At 37.5% G+C, this 16599-nt stretch overlaps 2 protein-coding genes across 4 annotated transcripts in view; one reads left to right on the top strand and one right to left on the bottom strand.

The window, feature by feature from the left end:
- The window catches only part of MAIP1 (matrix AAA peptidase interacting protein 1), a 75831-nt gene extending 61986 nt beyond the window's left edge, over window positions 1-13845 (bottom strand). Inside the window, exon 1 of the mRNA XM_044060629.1 lies at window positions 13451-13845. Coding sequence (XP_043916564.1) covers window positions 13451-13825 — 375 coding nt within the window. The 5' untranslated portion in view covers window positions 13826-13845. The remainder of the gene's footprint in view (window positions 1-13450) is intronic.
- Window positions 13838-16599, top strand: part of TYW5 (tRNA-yW synthesizing protein 5) — a 200064-nt gene continuing 197302 nt past the window's right edge. The window contains exon 1 of one of the 3 annotated variants that reach the window (XM_044060626.1): window positions 13838-14069. In XM_044060626.1, the coding sequence (XP_043916561.1) occupies window positions 13989-14069 (81 nt within the window). In that variant the 5' untranslated portion in view covers window positions 13838-13988. Of the gene's footprint in view, window positions 14126-14296; window positions 14316-16599 lie in introns of those variants that run through there. The other 2 variants (XM_044060627.1, XM_044060628.1) reach the window with 2 other exon arrangements.

Here is a 16599-nt window from a genome sequence, read left to right as displayed (position 1 = left end):
AGCTCTAAAACATCGGAAATCGGAGAAAAAAAATATTTTTATTTTCATATTGCATCGGGAAACATTGCCAACGGCCGTATATTTGGCCATTGGCATGCTTCCTCTACTGGATGCAACTTTTATTTGGATCTGTTACGGCTCCGTTTTGCTATTTGCAGAATGGTACTCAGTTGTCAACTGAGTACATTTCTGCAAATAACACTGCTCTTACTCGGACAGGTTCAGGTTTCCTGAATTGCAAATCTACCTCATTTGCATGCCTTTTGGCTGCAACTGAGGTAATTTGCATGACCCGGCCCTGTCCGTGTAAGAGCCGTTTTAGGAGCTCTCTTGCACGCCCCTGCAGGCTGTTCCTGGATCGCTCATCGGACATGATGGCTGCATGGAGTCTTACTCTACTCTTAGACTCCGTGCAAGCCATCGTGAATCCGGCCCCAAGTCTTATTAGAATATGCGAATGTTTGGAAAGAGAAAACTATGTTATTTAAATAAGGAATTTGAGAAAAGGGCGTAATTCCATTTATGCAAAAATCTTTTAATAACTAGATAAAAACTATTGGGGACTATTTGTTTCTGACTGGTTGTGATATATTTACTATTTGCTAATAATATTTACTGACGTATTTGTTTCTATTTTGAATCAGAAGACAAATTTATCCACAATGCTATAACTTTTACAATTAAAGTAGCATACAATTCAATATCAGGGAATCCTATTCCAGCATTATCCCAACCTTTTCTGTGCCAATCAAAGGAAACTCTTGGTTTATTAGGATTCCAAAAAAGTAAGTATAATATTATTTATCTTCATCATTTTTTTGGTGAAGACCGTACTAAAGATTGTAAGATAAACAGAATTTTAAGGACAATTACCATCTTAATAAGCATTAATCATTCTTCCATGGTAAGAAGAATTTGTTCCAGTTTGTGACTACCTGTTGAAAGTTTGTTTGCATCATTTCTTTACAGTTAGACATAATGATCAGACCAAGGTACTTCATTTGATTGCTATTCCAATTTAAGTTGGAATACTGTTTATATGATTTTTATTATTAATATACTTTTTTACTACTATTAAATCTTAAGGTAGAGATTTCTTCAGACTCACAGAACTAATTTCATGTTCTAATGAATTTTCCATATTTATACTACTAGTACATCAGCAAAGAGTTGAATCTTTAGTTTGAAATCTTCTTTTATTTTGATACCATTAACAATCTTATTGGATCTAATATTATTAGCAAAGGGTATAGCTACTGCAAAAAGTAAGAGTGATAATGGACAGCCTTGTTTTGTGCATTTTTGTAATTTAAATGAATTAGAAAGAAAAACAATATTTTAACATATGCACAAGAGTTATTGTAAAACTTAGAAATTAAGGCAATTAGCTCAGGTGATAAATTATACACTTTAATCATGTCTGTATTTTAATTATCCTATCCTGTACTCCTCCATTTAAAATAGACACAGTTTGATCACTGTTAACTAGTTTAATTACAAACATAAAGCTGTATGACTTCTTTGCTTTGTATACGCATATGCTAATATGTTTGTCATTGTTACTGGAGCTTTTCTCCCCAGGCCTCCAATGAAAATGGGCTCTTTTTAGACCCAGTGGACTTCCCCAGTCATCAAACTGAAATAAATAAGCAGATAAATTCTGTTAAGCTAAAATGGACGTGAATAGCTTGTAATCCACATTTAAAAGTGAAATGGGTCTATATAATGAGCACTGTATGTAGGATCCTTATCTTCTTTTTAAAATAGCTGATATAAGGGAATATTTCCATGATGGGGGGACTTCAGCAGCTGTTTGTTTACTTGTTTACAGACCATATCTAATATTAACTACATCCTCCGGTAGTATTTTATATAGTTCAAGATACAAGACCATCTAAGCCCGGCACCTTATTATTTTTGAACCTTTTTACTTGATCTTTTATTTCTGTTAAAAAGTGAACAAATCTATCATTTGTTTACTTATTTTATTATTTATATTTTCCCTTAGAAGTTTCAACTACATTAGGTCTGTATCAATTTCTTGAAGGTTCTGTGAACCTTTCTTCATCAACCTGAAACCACAGAATGCTCACATCCGTGAAGGATTTAAGTAGGGAAAGGAAACAGTTGGCTAACAGCACAAATTTACCTTTACCTCACTGTAGTGCAATTTTGGAATTGGTATATATAGTTGGGGGATGTGAAGGTCATAGCCCCCCTAATTGGGTGTTTCTGACAGACTGCAGTGTGTAGTGTCGGCCAAGGGTTTCCTTTTCCTGGGGAAATATTTTTTCGATGTTAACATTCACGGAACTGAACGTTCGGTGGTTTCTGGTCAATGAAGAAGCCTTCAACAAACTGACACAGACCCACTATACCATCATCTAGGTTTTGTGTTATTTTCATAAAATATTTTAAAGTCCTCAAGAATACTTTTAACATCTGTTCTTTATGTGTTACAATTTCTTTGATAAGATTTATTTTATTCATTTTCATTGATCTAACAGCATGCTTATGCAAGCTTAAAGGGTTTACTGAATATGCCTGAAGTTTAGGTTTTTCCAGGTTTACTGAAACATTAGGATTTAGAATATCAACATATTTTGTACTCAAGTTTTTAAGTTCAGACTGACTGATGGCGTCATTTGGTTTTAGATTTAACTTTAGTGTGTCTATCTTGCCCTATAGTGTATTCAACTCTTAGTCTCACTCTAGTCTTTAGTGAATTCCACAGGACAGTGTCAGATACTTCACCATTCATGTTTATTTATAGGAAATATTTGATCTCTTTAACTTGCCAATGCTTGAATTATTTTAATAAATGTATGCTGGTAATCTCCTAAGATGTATTAAATTGTCAGTTTTTTTAAAATAATATTAAAGATTATAGCATTATGGTCTGATAATGGACATGAAACTTCTCAGATATGTGACAATAGATAGAGACAAAAATTTTAATATTTGTGTTCCATATCAATAGGGATTATGGGTAAATTGAAGCGGGTTTGTTTTCCTTAGCTCATATATATTCCTTAACTTTATTGGATTTACAACATTCGTTAAGAGTTTGGCTGAAGATGTATTTCTCAGCTTTCTACCTGCAGTGGAATCTTTTCTACCTGCAGTGGAATCTTTGTCTAATAAAATACAATTAAAATCTGATAAAAGACAAGTAAAATCACCAGACAGTGGGGACTTCACATTTCATGTAATAGGCTACAGTGTTTTTTTTTTTTTTTTGGAGGGGGGGGGGGTTGCATCTTCTCCAACCCATGGAATCCAATAAGAGTTCACCAAGGCATATAGTTTTCTGTTACACTCAATTATAACAATGCTTACTGTACCATTTTTATCAACATAGGTATCGCTTACTTCAGGCATTACTGGTGAGTTCTTTCATAAAATGAGGGTGCTTCTTATTTTAGCTCGAAAGCCAGAACCTCTTAAAACCAAATAATTATTTAATGAAAGTTTATTTATAGGTTCATAGGTGGGTACTAGGCTATCTACCCAAAGGCATTTAGAAGCCTAGCCAGAATGTGTTGGCTTTCGCAGCCCCTTAGATTAGCTCCCTGTGCCTCTGTCCAGCACAGCCACCGGAGTGATCCCCGAGGTAAATTTTCTGTTTCCCACCCACTTGTCAAGGTTTCTTTTGAAGAGTGCTAGCGAGGAGCTCTGCCTAATGTAGATTGGGATCTTGTTCCAAAGCATGGGAAGTCTCTGGGACAGGAATCTATCCCTCATCCCTCCAGCACATCCTATTTATTGTTGTGGTGAGGTTTAGATCCCTAGAGCGTGTGGCTCGGTGGGATAAAGTTTTCTTTAGGTGGAGCATGTCCATCAATTCTGGGTTGGACATGGCCTTGTATGTCAGGCAGAGATCACCTCTGAGTAGGCGGTATGCAACCGAGTACAACTGGAGTTTCTTCAGTTGAGCTCCATAGGGCATCTGTTTTGAGGCCACTGATTCTCTTGGCGAGGTACTTCTGTGGTCTTTCCAGCTGTTGTAGGTGTCTTGTAAGGTACATCCCAAATGGGGCGTTATACTCTAAGATGGGTCTGATGAGTAGAGGGACACAATGACCTCTTTTGATCTGGATGCGAACCCTTTTGTGATTAGGTGGGCCATGTAGAAGGATTTTCTAACCACTTTGGCAATGTGATTATCAAAGGTGAGATTACGATCTACTTGGGTCCCCAGATTCCTTATTACGCCTTTCATATTTAGGGGACAACCACCTATATGGTAGTTTGTGGGTACTTTTTTTTTCCAAAGGGGATGACTATGCACTTTTTGGCATGTAGCTTGAGGCCATGATTTTGACACCAGGTATCCGTCTCAGTGAGATCCTTTTGGAGGATGTCTGTCTCAGCCGGAGAGTCAATTATAGCCCCTAGTTTGCAGTCGTCTGCGAACTTGGTCAGCCATAGTCCTCCTGTGCTTGCCTGTACCTCTGAGAAGTATATGGGTTTATGTTCAGGCTGGTGAGCTTGTCTATAATACCAGAATGGGGAATGGTGTCGAAGGCCTTAGCGAGGTCAAGGTATGCTGTACCACCTTTCCCCTCATACAGACAGCCTTGGTAACTGTCTCAAAGAAGTCCACATGGTTTAGAAGGCATGATCTGCCTTAACAAAGACAAACTGGTTAGGGTCACTGTTTGGAGGGTCCCAATATCTCTGTTAATGAGTTCCATGATGATGCGCTCCATAGCCTTGCAGACCAAGCTAGTCATGTTTATAGGGCAATAGTTCCCGGGGTCTGTTGTGGCTCCACCTTTGTGGAGCGGAATAACCATTGCTGTGCGCCACTCTATGGGTATGTAGCCCGTGGAGAGGCTGAGTTTGAACAGTGTGCTTAGGTGAGGGATTAGTTTGTCTTTGAGCTCGTGTAGGACGCAGCCTGGGACACCGTCCGGTCCCATTGATGCTGTGTTTTTGGGCTTTGGAGATGGCTGTTACCCGAGTGTCTGTGATTTCAGGGACTCTACATTCTTCTGGTATGGTTATGGGCCCTTTTGGGGATGAGGGGGGGGTGAAGTTTGCGCTGAACCTGTCTGCCAGGATGTTGGCTATATCGGTCAGTTCGGTGTATTTTGTGCCATTCTGCATTAACTCTGAGCAGATCTGAGCATTGCCACTTAGATTCTTGACATAGCTAAAGAACGCCTTGTGGTCATCTTTGGAGTCCTTGGCGATTTTTCTTTCAAAGCTCACCTTGGATGATTTTATGAGGGATCGTAGTTTCTTGCTGATACTGATCAGGGATATCTTCCCTTCTTGGGATTTTACTCTTTTCTGTACTAGTTTCCTCCTCCTATTATATAGCTTGTTTATGGCAGGAGTCCACCAGACTGGTTTCCTTTTCTTGGAGGAGTGAGTCTTAGTTTTGCTTGGGATGGCACAATCCATGCATTCTTGTAGCTGCCCGTAGAATGCATTAGTAAAGGATTTTGCAGCTTGGACAGTGATATCCTTCAACATGGGGGCTTTGAAACTTTCCACCTCGGTCTTAAGTAACAGGAAGTTTGCTTTTGAAAAGTTTTTCACGGTGGCTTTCTTGTCTGGGGGTGGGGGCAGAATATATCTTCATTACGTAAATGCACTTCCTGTAGAAATACGTTTCAAGTTTTATGTAGCTGCAAGTATTTGAACAGTCTTCCCCTCTTTACCGTATTATTCAATCCATTAATATTAATAGATACACATTTAAAATCACACATTTATATGAAAGAGAAAAAAAAGCATGTATAATGAAATCACATTAATGTACAGAACTCATTATATACTTTAAACAATATAATATTTTAGCTATGGACAAAACTTTTAAAACACATTGCCTAATGAAATAACGTATTCCTAGTTTGTTGAAAACGAAAAACTACCTACCTCTCAAACTCTCCATTAGCCTGCAACTGCGTAGCTCATGCTTCTGATTCATATTAGTGTGTCTTATATTTTTAGTATGCATCATCTCAAAAAAACCCTTTAGTGAGTTATCCTGAATCAGAAAAGTTAAACAGGTGCTCAGAATCTGTATTTTAAATTGAACAAACTGAATATCTCTACAATCATCTTTCCCTGTACCTCGCAATATCTGGTCTACTATAGGGAGGACGTCAGTTGTTATTTTCATAATAGGTCAGATGATTCTATACTCTATTTTACGTGTTTTTATGTGTAAAGTTGCTCAAAGGATCATATCTCCCTGGTTTATTACAGGGAGGAAGTCCGTTATTTTCATATTTATTAATTTCTAGGTCAGATAATTTTATATTTGTAATATTTTACGTACTGTGTGTAAAGTTGCTCAAAGGATAACTTCATAAATTAATACTAGGCAAAACATCCTCGAGGGCCATCCCAATCCCAGTGAATTATCCCATGTGAGAATCAAACCCTGCACTTCGCGCCTATAGGGATTACACCTTAACCACTATACCAACCTCCCACCCTTGCAGACATATAATTATATTATTTAACTATATACATATTTATTCTGAAATTGTTCTGTGATATTACATTTTGTTATCGTTAGAGAGAAACAGAAAAACACAATCCTATTTTTTGTTTTAATCAGAAGCGTCATTCTATAGGCTAGTATATAGGTTCATAGATTAGTACTAGGCTATTTGCCCTTGTGGGCCATTTTAAGCCTAGCCAAGCCCCCCCATGTGAGAATCAATCCCTGCACGTTGTGTCGACAAGGTGAACACCTTAACCATTCTGCTATCCTCCCACCCCTAATCCTTTTGGCACACTGAAACTGTTTAATAACAGACAGTGGTTTAGAATGCAATTCTCTGTCTATTATCTAATTTGTATTCATTGACATCTTAGCATATGATTCAAAATATTATTTACTTTTAGACAGGAAGAAGTAACCTGGACAGTTAGAACTCAAGCAACATCATTAAAGTGCTCAGGACTCAATTAAGCTGCTTCAAGCTGGTCCTCATAACAAGGGCTTGCAAATGAACAGTTTATCAGCTATAATTCACAAAAACATTCACAAGTTAATCTAAGCCACCTCTAAATTATACATCAATCCCTCAAATCCTTCCAACCCACTTAAAAAATTGATAAAAACCATTTCAAAGGATATTAACCACTAAAAAAACTATTGCATTTACTGAATCATTAAAAAGTTACTTTTTTAAATCAGTGTTTGTATGGCATGTTTAAAATAAAGCAGACCGACATTTTTTAAAGGACACACAGAATATAAACTTGTATTAAAAGAAGGAGTTATATGTGATCCGAATGTTACTCCAATTATCATGGTTTACCTTGTGAAAGTGCGAATGTTACTCCAATTATTATTGCAATAATAACTTTTATATGTGTAAAAAGCTGTATCTTTCATACTTTTGCTTATAACGCAGCATATCTTTCCTGGAAGCTATTGCATGTCAAGTATACTATCAGTAGCACACAAATGGAGCATCTTAAAAACCCAGAATGTAACTTTGCTTCAGTGTCATTTGTTACATCTTGTATTTCAAATGTGGAAGCTGTAACCAATGTGAATATATTATTAATAAAGGTGAAATTTATTTAGAAAGCAGGAATAGATGGATTAGAAGTAAGGGATATTTTTGTTGCGATACAAAAGGATTAATTTATCTTGCATTATGCCATAAATGTAATTCATTTTACGTTGGTAAAACGGAGAGAGTATTGAGAAGAAGAATATACGAACATTTATATGAAATATCAAAAGCAAAGGATACAAATGCATTATACAAACACTCTAAAGAATGTGAAGGTTATAAATTCCTGTTTTTTGTACTAGAACAAGTCAAGAGAGACATTAGAGGTGGCCCTTGGGAGGAACTGACAGAATACAAAGAGCTATGGTGGCACATAACCCCGGAAGCAGCAAAAGTACCAGGTTTAAGTGACCACATTTCCCTATTACCATTATTAAAATTAAGGGCTGCCAAAGTGTAAAGGCTGTTATACGTTAATATGACAGCAGATGGTGCCAGTTCATTAACCTAGAGACACAAATTCACTAAATAAGCATTTTTTTATTTAAATGTCTGGATTTTAAAGAATATAAATTATATGAATTAATTATAATTTATAAGTTTTTAAGAAATCTACTTAGGATTTATCAAGTTAGTTTTATATTTATTTATTTATTTACTTAGATACATTTGTGGTGATAATACATTAGTTTTATAAATATTCATGAGCCTTTTAAAAGAGCCTGATTAGTGTATTTGAAATGTTTTTTTAAAGATTTCTATTGGTCAATGTAGTTTTAGTGAGCTATTTAAGATGTAATTAGAGTAATTATCTGATTATCTGATGAAGTCCAAGTTTTACGTGGACGAAAATGCGTACTGTGTAATAAATGCGTTAATGTGTTTTTGTTTCGTGGATGTTAATAAATCGTGCAGTTCTATTAAGTTGGTGGTGTGCCTCTCCATTAGCCCATTGCGCTCTTTTGGATTTATATTTAATAGTACATTACTCAACTATGCCAAGATATCAGAAAATGTGCCATCTAAACACAAGTTTCATTATAATAATGACTAACTTTTAATAAAATGAAAATAGTTTAACCTTTTAAACTCTACATGAAAAGAAGTGGCTTTAATTTCATACATAGCTAAAAGAATCAAGCTAACATTTTAGAAAGGAGCTAGTAACCATTTGAAGTAGGGAAGGAAATAAATTAAAAACAGTGTAAGAAACTTCTGTGTGTGGAAGATTTTCATTCCATATATCTCTAGTTAATCACTACCCGCGGTAGTGGTGCTGCGGTAGCGTTGTCGCCTCACAGCAAGACATTGTCGCGTTCGATTCTCAGCTACAGCGTCTTCTGTGTGGAGGCATGCGTGAATGGGCATGCCTTCGTTGAAGGTTGTGCGTCAGGGTTGGTAACTCGGCATGTAAAAATCCACTACCAAACATTAGCGGACCGGAGTTCCGCTGTGGCGACCCCTAACCGGGATAAGCCGAAAGACACAACAACATATCTCTAGTTAATCACTGTATATTAATCAGATCAGACAACAGTAGTAGAAGTAGCAAACTTAACCTCGTCGTAAGTCAAAAAAAAAAAAAAAATTATATATATATATATATATATATATATATATATATACACACACACACACATATATATATATATATATATATATATATATATATATAAATAAAAACTGTACAGAATTACTAAGTATTTGAAAGTAATCCAAGCAAGGCAGGCAGTCTGTTTCCAGTCAAAAATCCTTTATTAAGTACAAAGACAAGCGATCCAAGTAAAACAAAACTAGAATAATGGTTTCCTCACAAGCTTTCTAAATATATATACACTTTTTATCAGGCAAGGGAGTGGTTTATTCTGCTGTAAAACAAAGTGTTATTGGTACACATGTTAAATTCACATCCCTTCCCCAATCAGTGTGACATTCGAGCTGAACCTGCCCTACTTAGTAGCTGTCGTAATAATATAACCCTTATGTACTTTAAATAAAATTTATAATGATGTGGTACCTTTTATTTAACCAGATTATTAAGTAGATTATTAAATCTGTGACATTATCCAAGACAATATACTACATGACTGGAAATACATCAACCTTAGTCCATTTGGCAATCAAAAAATATATATAAATATATACATCAATTGTAAAAATCATATTCTATTTTCATAACCTATTGTTAAAGATTGCTTTCGTCCTTCTAGACTTCTTCAGGTCTGTGTACAAGGACCCAAAAACTATCTATAAAAATATTTTTGTAATTAGTATTGTTATTACAAATCATCACAGACCTGAAGAAGTCTAGGAGGACACGTCTTTACACTTAACTCATTGAGGTTACTTAGTATAGCCTGTATGCTTTTTTTTTTTTTTTTTTATAGTGCTGTCTTGTATACTGGGCTTAGAGTGGCTCATTCTGAGACAATTAGTTCTTTCTAGTTTTCTTGACAGGAAAAAGCAGTTAAGAGTTTCACACACGTTATTTTTTTTAGTAAATCTTTCAGCAAATGTTTGACTATAAACTCATCAAGTTTTGAAATGTTCTATTTGAGTTTTTTTTAGGAAATATCCCGTCAGAAATGTTAAAATGATGCAGAGCTAAAAACAGTGCTGTTAACTGCTTACCATCTTGGCTACGTCCCACATACAGTATTATTCTGTCATAACCCATCCTTAAGGAGGTGACTCTCCAAAGCCATGAAATTCTTTGTACAATTCTACATTCATGTTGTGAACACGTGGATAGCTATGGTGCTCTCCCACCACCCTCCTGCAAATTCCAGTATTCTTTCCCCTGTGTCCTACCCCAATCTTGACACCCCATTTTCACCACCATCCTAACAACCCTTTTTTCACACATTTAATCTGGTCAAAAAACAGAATCACACACAACAGACAGACATAACCACCCCATCAAAAAGCCTTCACTTTTTGTCCTTAGCATTTGGCACACCAGTGGGGAGTGGTGGTGAATGCCAGTCAACTTCCTATGGCAAAAGCTGAAGATTTTAATTTCAGCCACAGCAGTCTTGCTTCCATGTAAATGTGCTTTAATCCTCTGCACTATGGGAATACAGATTAAAGGCAAACTAAAGGCACTACTATGAAACAGTTACTGGAACAGTTCTCGGGCTGCTGGATGTAATGAACTAGAAGTGCCCCTACAACTCTCAGTTCTCTTGTGATGCTTGCAGCTAATTCTGGGCTGTATAGACTATGTAAATACACATATATGTGTTTCAAATCCAACAATGGGTAAATACTAATCAGCGTGTGTACTGTTATGTAAAATTGTGTCTGTGACAGCACCCCTTGTTTAAAATTCCACTTAGGAGACAAATTTTCTCTGGCAGGATTACTCTATACATTTGTATTACAGGCAATAAACATTTTTGGAAACACAAGGCTTACATAATACTATAATAAAAGAACCACATTAAAGTTGTCATATGAATTACCCTGTGGCACTGGCTGGTAATACTGTGTTGTCTAGACTGCATAAGTACAGAGGGAGAATGTTTGAATTAAGCAGTAATGGACTACTGTCTGTGGGCGTTTCTCATGCTGTGTAGAGTAGGCTTGTAATGTAGGTAGTACTTGCAGCTACCCAGTGTTACTGTGCACTTCAAAACACCTTCATAAATTTTTAGAATGGCATCAAGATATGAAAGAATAGTGATGCCATCCATTTAAACGTGCACTGTCACAACTGTAAAAACATTGTGTGTGGTGAGTGTGATTCAAGCAGCATTCTGTACCTTATGATCTTAGGTAGTCTGTTCAAATCTAGCAATTACTCCTCAGACTCACTTGTGTCACTATGTATACGAAATGTGCAGGTAACATGTTGTCAGCCAGCTATCTCCTTATACATATAAGAATGGGTATTCTTATTACAAAGATTTCTGTTCCTTTTTCACACATAATTGATTTATTTGATAATGGTGCCCTGGTAATGTCATTTGTCTTTTCCAGGAGAACTACTACGGCTTTTCCTGTGGAGTAAGACCAAACTGTAGTAGGACCATTCTAAAGGGTTCTTGGGGCATGGGCTCATTCAGGATGACATCATCCAAAAATGGCCTGAGATCCCATGTCCTTCTAAGTACTGAAAAGAATGAAGAACAGTAAATCTCATTAGTCCAGAAGAACAACCTAGTTAGCTTTGATATGACAGCATTGCCCTGCAACTACGGAAATGAATCCAGTAATGAAAGAAAGGGGATGCTATAGTCATTCAGTGCTATTTATCAGGGCCACGTCTCCTTGAATTTCTTCCTCCTGAGGAAGAAGATATGAAGCAACAATCACCCCCAACTGCCTTAAAAGGAGGGCAGTCGCAAAAGGAGTAAAGAATGCCCAAAGACGGACCTCTAGAAGTCTGGAGTTTCCAGGAGGCAATCTCAGAGTCACTGATCAAGTCAGCTGTTGCACAAGAAAATGGCAAGCTCACTACCTCCTGTTACATTCGAACCATTACCAACACCAAGTCTTCTGCATGAAGAAGAATGAATGCTCTAAAGGGAGAAATTTCCTTTCAGTAGTAGAAAGATTCTGCCTTGCTTCTTTCATACCCTTCAAAATTGTTATTAATTGCAGGAGCAAACAGCAGATGCTCTTTGAAAGAAGAGTCTGAAAAGGTTACCTTAGTGTTTTTGTTGAAAGCTGTCAAGCACAGCAAGCATGCATGCATACATACATAGAAGTGCCAACAAACGGCTAGGCTGAATCCTGCCACTCCATTAATCCCTTCCATGGCACTATAGGTCAAATGGACACAGAAAAGACTACACAGGTGCCCGGGCCTTGATCTTCTTTTGCAGACAGCAGTCATGCAACTCCATCACACACTACATTTCACTTAAAATGCCCCTCTGAAAATCCAGCATGTACAAAACTTAATTCACTGATCCTGAAGTGGAAGACACAGAAACCAATTTCCCAAATCTCATCATCCTTGACCATTTAAAAGAGTGTGAAACACAAGTGAGCTCTGAGGTGCAGATTTCTTCCTCAGAGCTGTGACCAAGACAGTCAAAACTAGATTAAGAAGTCTCTGTCCAGACTGAGCATTCTCGGAGGGACAGAAGATTCGATTATGCTCCTTAGGTGCCAGAACAAAATATCCAGATTCTCCCAAACAGCCGCTTCTGTTGCAAGGAAAATCTGGATAACAGAAGCATCTTTCAACATTCATTATGACAGTGGAATAACCCAATGGTTTGTGCTGGGATAGATGGCATGTTCAATGAAGTCTGCTTCTATATAAAAAGATGAACTCTACAAACCATCAACCTTCCTGCTATGTAAACTGCATTATCCATGCCACCCTTTAGAAGGAAGACAGAGTGAAGAAGCCATTTTCTCATCATTTTTAAATTTGAATTCTCAACAGGCGAACCAATAACCAGTTCCAAATCATGTCGTCTGGAGATGGAAGCAGTGACACAGCTTGTTGAAAATACCAGACCTACACTGAAAAAGATTTAAAGATGGTAGTCTGAGTGAGAGGACTCGTACAAAAACCTAAATAAGAAAGGAAGGATACTGAATATGCAGGAGCCATCTCTAATCCAACTAATAATGACATAACAAAAGTTCTGAAATGCCAACAATGGAACCAAAAGAGAAAGGTAGGAAGCACATACACTGTATAAATTTATGCTGCAAAATATCATTGTGGAATATTGTCTTCTACCTGTGAAAGCCCAGAATGAGGGACTATCTCACAGCATGAGACAATTCAGAGACATCCCTTTCAGTCATAACTAAACCTGTCACCCCGAACACAAATTACACACGTGAAAAATAACCACAATACCTGATCAATCCGGATTGTTATCAGATAACAAAAGCTGCTCATGAAAACCATTCTTACTGAACTGGAACAAGTTTCCCAGGACACCCCAATCCAACTGGATCATACATAGCAAATGACACCTAATACTTACTTGTTTCGCCCCGGCAGTAAAGTCTTCAATGTTAAATTCATGATCAAAATAGGCCCGTATCAAAAAGTAATAAATCCTAGTTCTGAACCAGATAAAAGGATTGGGAATCCCAACAACAACTACTTTCTTTTTCTGGGTATTGCTATCTCTGTCCGTACTAAAATTTCGGAAACTGTTCAGATGTTTACAGCAGTCCACAGGAGGAAAAGCAAAAAGACTTGGTCTATATACAACATGTCGCAACAACATTTGTTGCTGAATAACTGTTTTTTCACACAGGTGGCCAAAATTAGTAGTATAAGTTCTTTTAATCCTGAATGGAGACAAAATCCTAAGAAGCGAAGGACATCTATAGCACCAAACAGGTACCGCCATTGCTTTACAGTCGTGATAGATTCCCATGGACAAAAAGGACCCCGCTGACGTCACTTGCAAGACAACCTATAGCGCCTGACGGAAGCATTATAATATCTGTGCTTTCACTTTTCTTTTATATCATGGGAATTTGAGTACCACTCTAAGTTTACTGTGGTCTGTTATGGCGTTCCAACGCCAGCTTGAAGTAGCCGTATATCACGATGTTGACAGAGACATCTTTATTCGAGATGTGTATCCGTTGGTAAGACTTTGCTAATGAGCAAGTCTGCTTCATTTTATTGCTTAAAATAATATGAGGTAGAAGTATTTCCTCTTAAGAAGATTTTTTGAAAGCTATTTATATATATTCAGCTAGGAACGTTTAACCACACAGACTTAAACTGAGGCTTACCATACAGCATTACTACATGAGAGCCAGTTGTCTGGCTTTATGCTACGTAATTAGTTTTCCTAGCTTAAAGACACGACAGTCTTCCATTTTATTTGTGTAAGTAGTTGGATGCGGGGACCCCCTATGAGCTACAATCTTATTCGTTTTCAGACATATAAGTAATTAAAGTATGTAAAAATGACTTTGCAAAGAATGTACACAGTAATTAAAGTATGTAAAATAACTTTGCAAAGAATGTATACATGAACATCTTTAGCGAGGGACATTTGTCAGGTTATTGGCTATCTGAGTAAATGATTCCAGTAAGAAATGTAGTAGATGTGCTGTTTTTTTTTTTTTTTTTTTGGGGGGGGGGGGGGGGGAGACTATGGCCTTGGTGTCCAAATTAGAAGTTTATGACTGCTCTACTGAATGTAGCTACATGGTGTGTGTCCAAATTAGAAGTTTATGACTGGCTCTACTGAATGTAGCTACATGGTGTGTGTCAGATGAACGTCTAAGTCTACTGGGGAGTAGTAGTCTGCAGATTGGTGCACTGCTCTTAATACTCCTGGCTGCTCCCTGCTTGAATTAAAAAAAAAAAAATAGACTGCCCACTTTACTGCTCTACCCAAATGGTACTTTTGGAGTTGTGGTTTAATGCTGTGGTACTTCGCACCAGATTTCTGCTGTCTAGTGTAAAATTTGCGTTGCTGTGTGTTTATAGAAAAGTATTTGGGACTTTGCTCAGTGCAGTAGCCCCAGTCAAGCTTGCCTTTTGTTCTTGTTTAGAAAGTTAGGCTCCAGTACGTGTAGTGTACTGTTTATCAGTATTCTCTTCCAAAGTCTTCTCATTTTCCTTATTCTCTTTTTTTTCTTGCTGCACAGTTTATTACACCGTGAATCTCCTGAGCTGCTTGCTACCACACTTGTGCCATGCATAACTGCAGTGGCTGTTTCAGATGAGAATGAATGCATACAAATACCACCTTTTTAACTTTTTCACCTAAAGAAAAAGTACAGTTGTGTAAAATCTTACCATAATGGTAGATGCCCTTGCATTTACTGCTGCAGTATTCATTACAAATGGGATTCCCTGCCATGAAGCCCACCGTCTGTCCAGTTTACCAAAGTCTACTGTTGCTTTAAGGTACACTGAACATCACCTACACACTCTTTGCATAGCGTAGGCCGTAAAGGTGACCTTCAGGCATACCATCCTCAGAACTGATTGCCCCAGTAGTAACAGCAGTCCAAGGAAAATCCAGGAGAACCTGCACATCCAGGAAGGAAAAAAAAGACTAGGGGGATGGAGGGAGGGAGTGAATATTGCAGCTGTGAAGGCAAGGACATCTACCATTATGATAAAATTTTTACACAACTGTACTGTGTCCTTACATTCACCGCTGCAGTATTCATTGCAAATGGGAGAGTGCCAAAGCTAAAGAAGAAACTTGGGAGGAGGAAGCAGCAGCAGAGCTCTCTAAGAATCCATGAAGCGTGGCATCTGAAGAACCAGTTGTAGCTCTGAAGATACCATCCAACTGGTAATGTTTGGTAAAGATATGCACAAAAGTCCAGGTAGCAGCTTCAAGAATAGAATTGGTGTCTAAGCCTTTGAAAAAATCACCAGAAGATGACACAGTTGTAGTAGAATGAGTCTTTACAGAAGGAAGGCTCTCGCCATATGAAAAGTGTAACAAAAGGAAATAGCCTTTGAAATCCAAGTGGAAATAGTTTGCTTGAAAAACAGCCAAACCTAAAGACCTAGGATGAAATGAAACAAACAACTGGTCAGATTTTCTGATAGTTTTATCCAAATAATATCTGAGCTGTCTATGCACATCTAAGGTATGTAGTGCCCTCTCACTGTCAGATTGTGGAGAGAGAGTAGACTCATCAAGTGACAACTCATTAACCACCTTGGGCCTGAAAGAAGGATTAGTATGCAAGGACACCCTTTCCTCATGAAATATGAAAAAACGTGGACAAGTCATAAGGGCTTGCAACTCAGACACCAGTCTGGCAGGAGTAAGAGCTAACAAAAGAACTGTCCTCCAAGAACAATGTTGCAAGGAAGCTGAAACAGCAGGCTCAAAAGGAGCCCGAGTCAATTTTTCCAGAATGAAATTAAGATCCCAGGGAGGAGGAAGAGGCTTCCTGGGAGGTTTAATGTTAAGGATGCCTTTAAGAAATTGCTTAGCCTGAAATCTAGAAGCTAACAAGGAAGTTAAAGGCAAACAAGCAGAAAGAGCTGATAAGTGGGCTTTGATAGAAGAATAAGCCAAACCAGCATTGAACAATTCACACAAATAAGAGAGAACAAAAGGAACATTCACAGAAAGTGGATCTAGGTCACGAGAAAGGCACCAAATAAAAAGCCTCTTCCATTTAGACAAAT

The sequence above is a fragment of the Protopterus annectens genome, chromosome 2.part0 (assembly GCF_019279795.1).
Source record: "Protopterus annectens isolate FY-2018-M chromosome 2.part0, PAN1.0, whole genome shotgun sequence".
Taxonomy (NCBI): Eukaryota; Metazoa; Chordata; order Ceratodontiformes; family Protopteridae; genus Protopterus; species Protopterus annectens.
The sequence above is the reverse complement of the archived record's forward strand: the minus strand, read 5'-3'. Positions and strand labels throughout refer to the sequence as shown.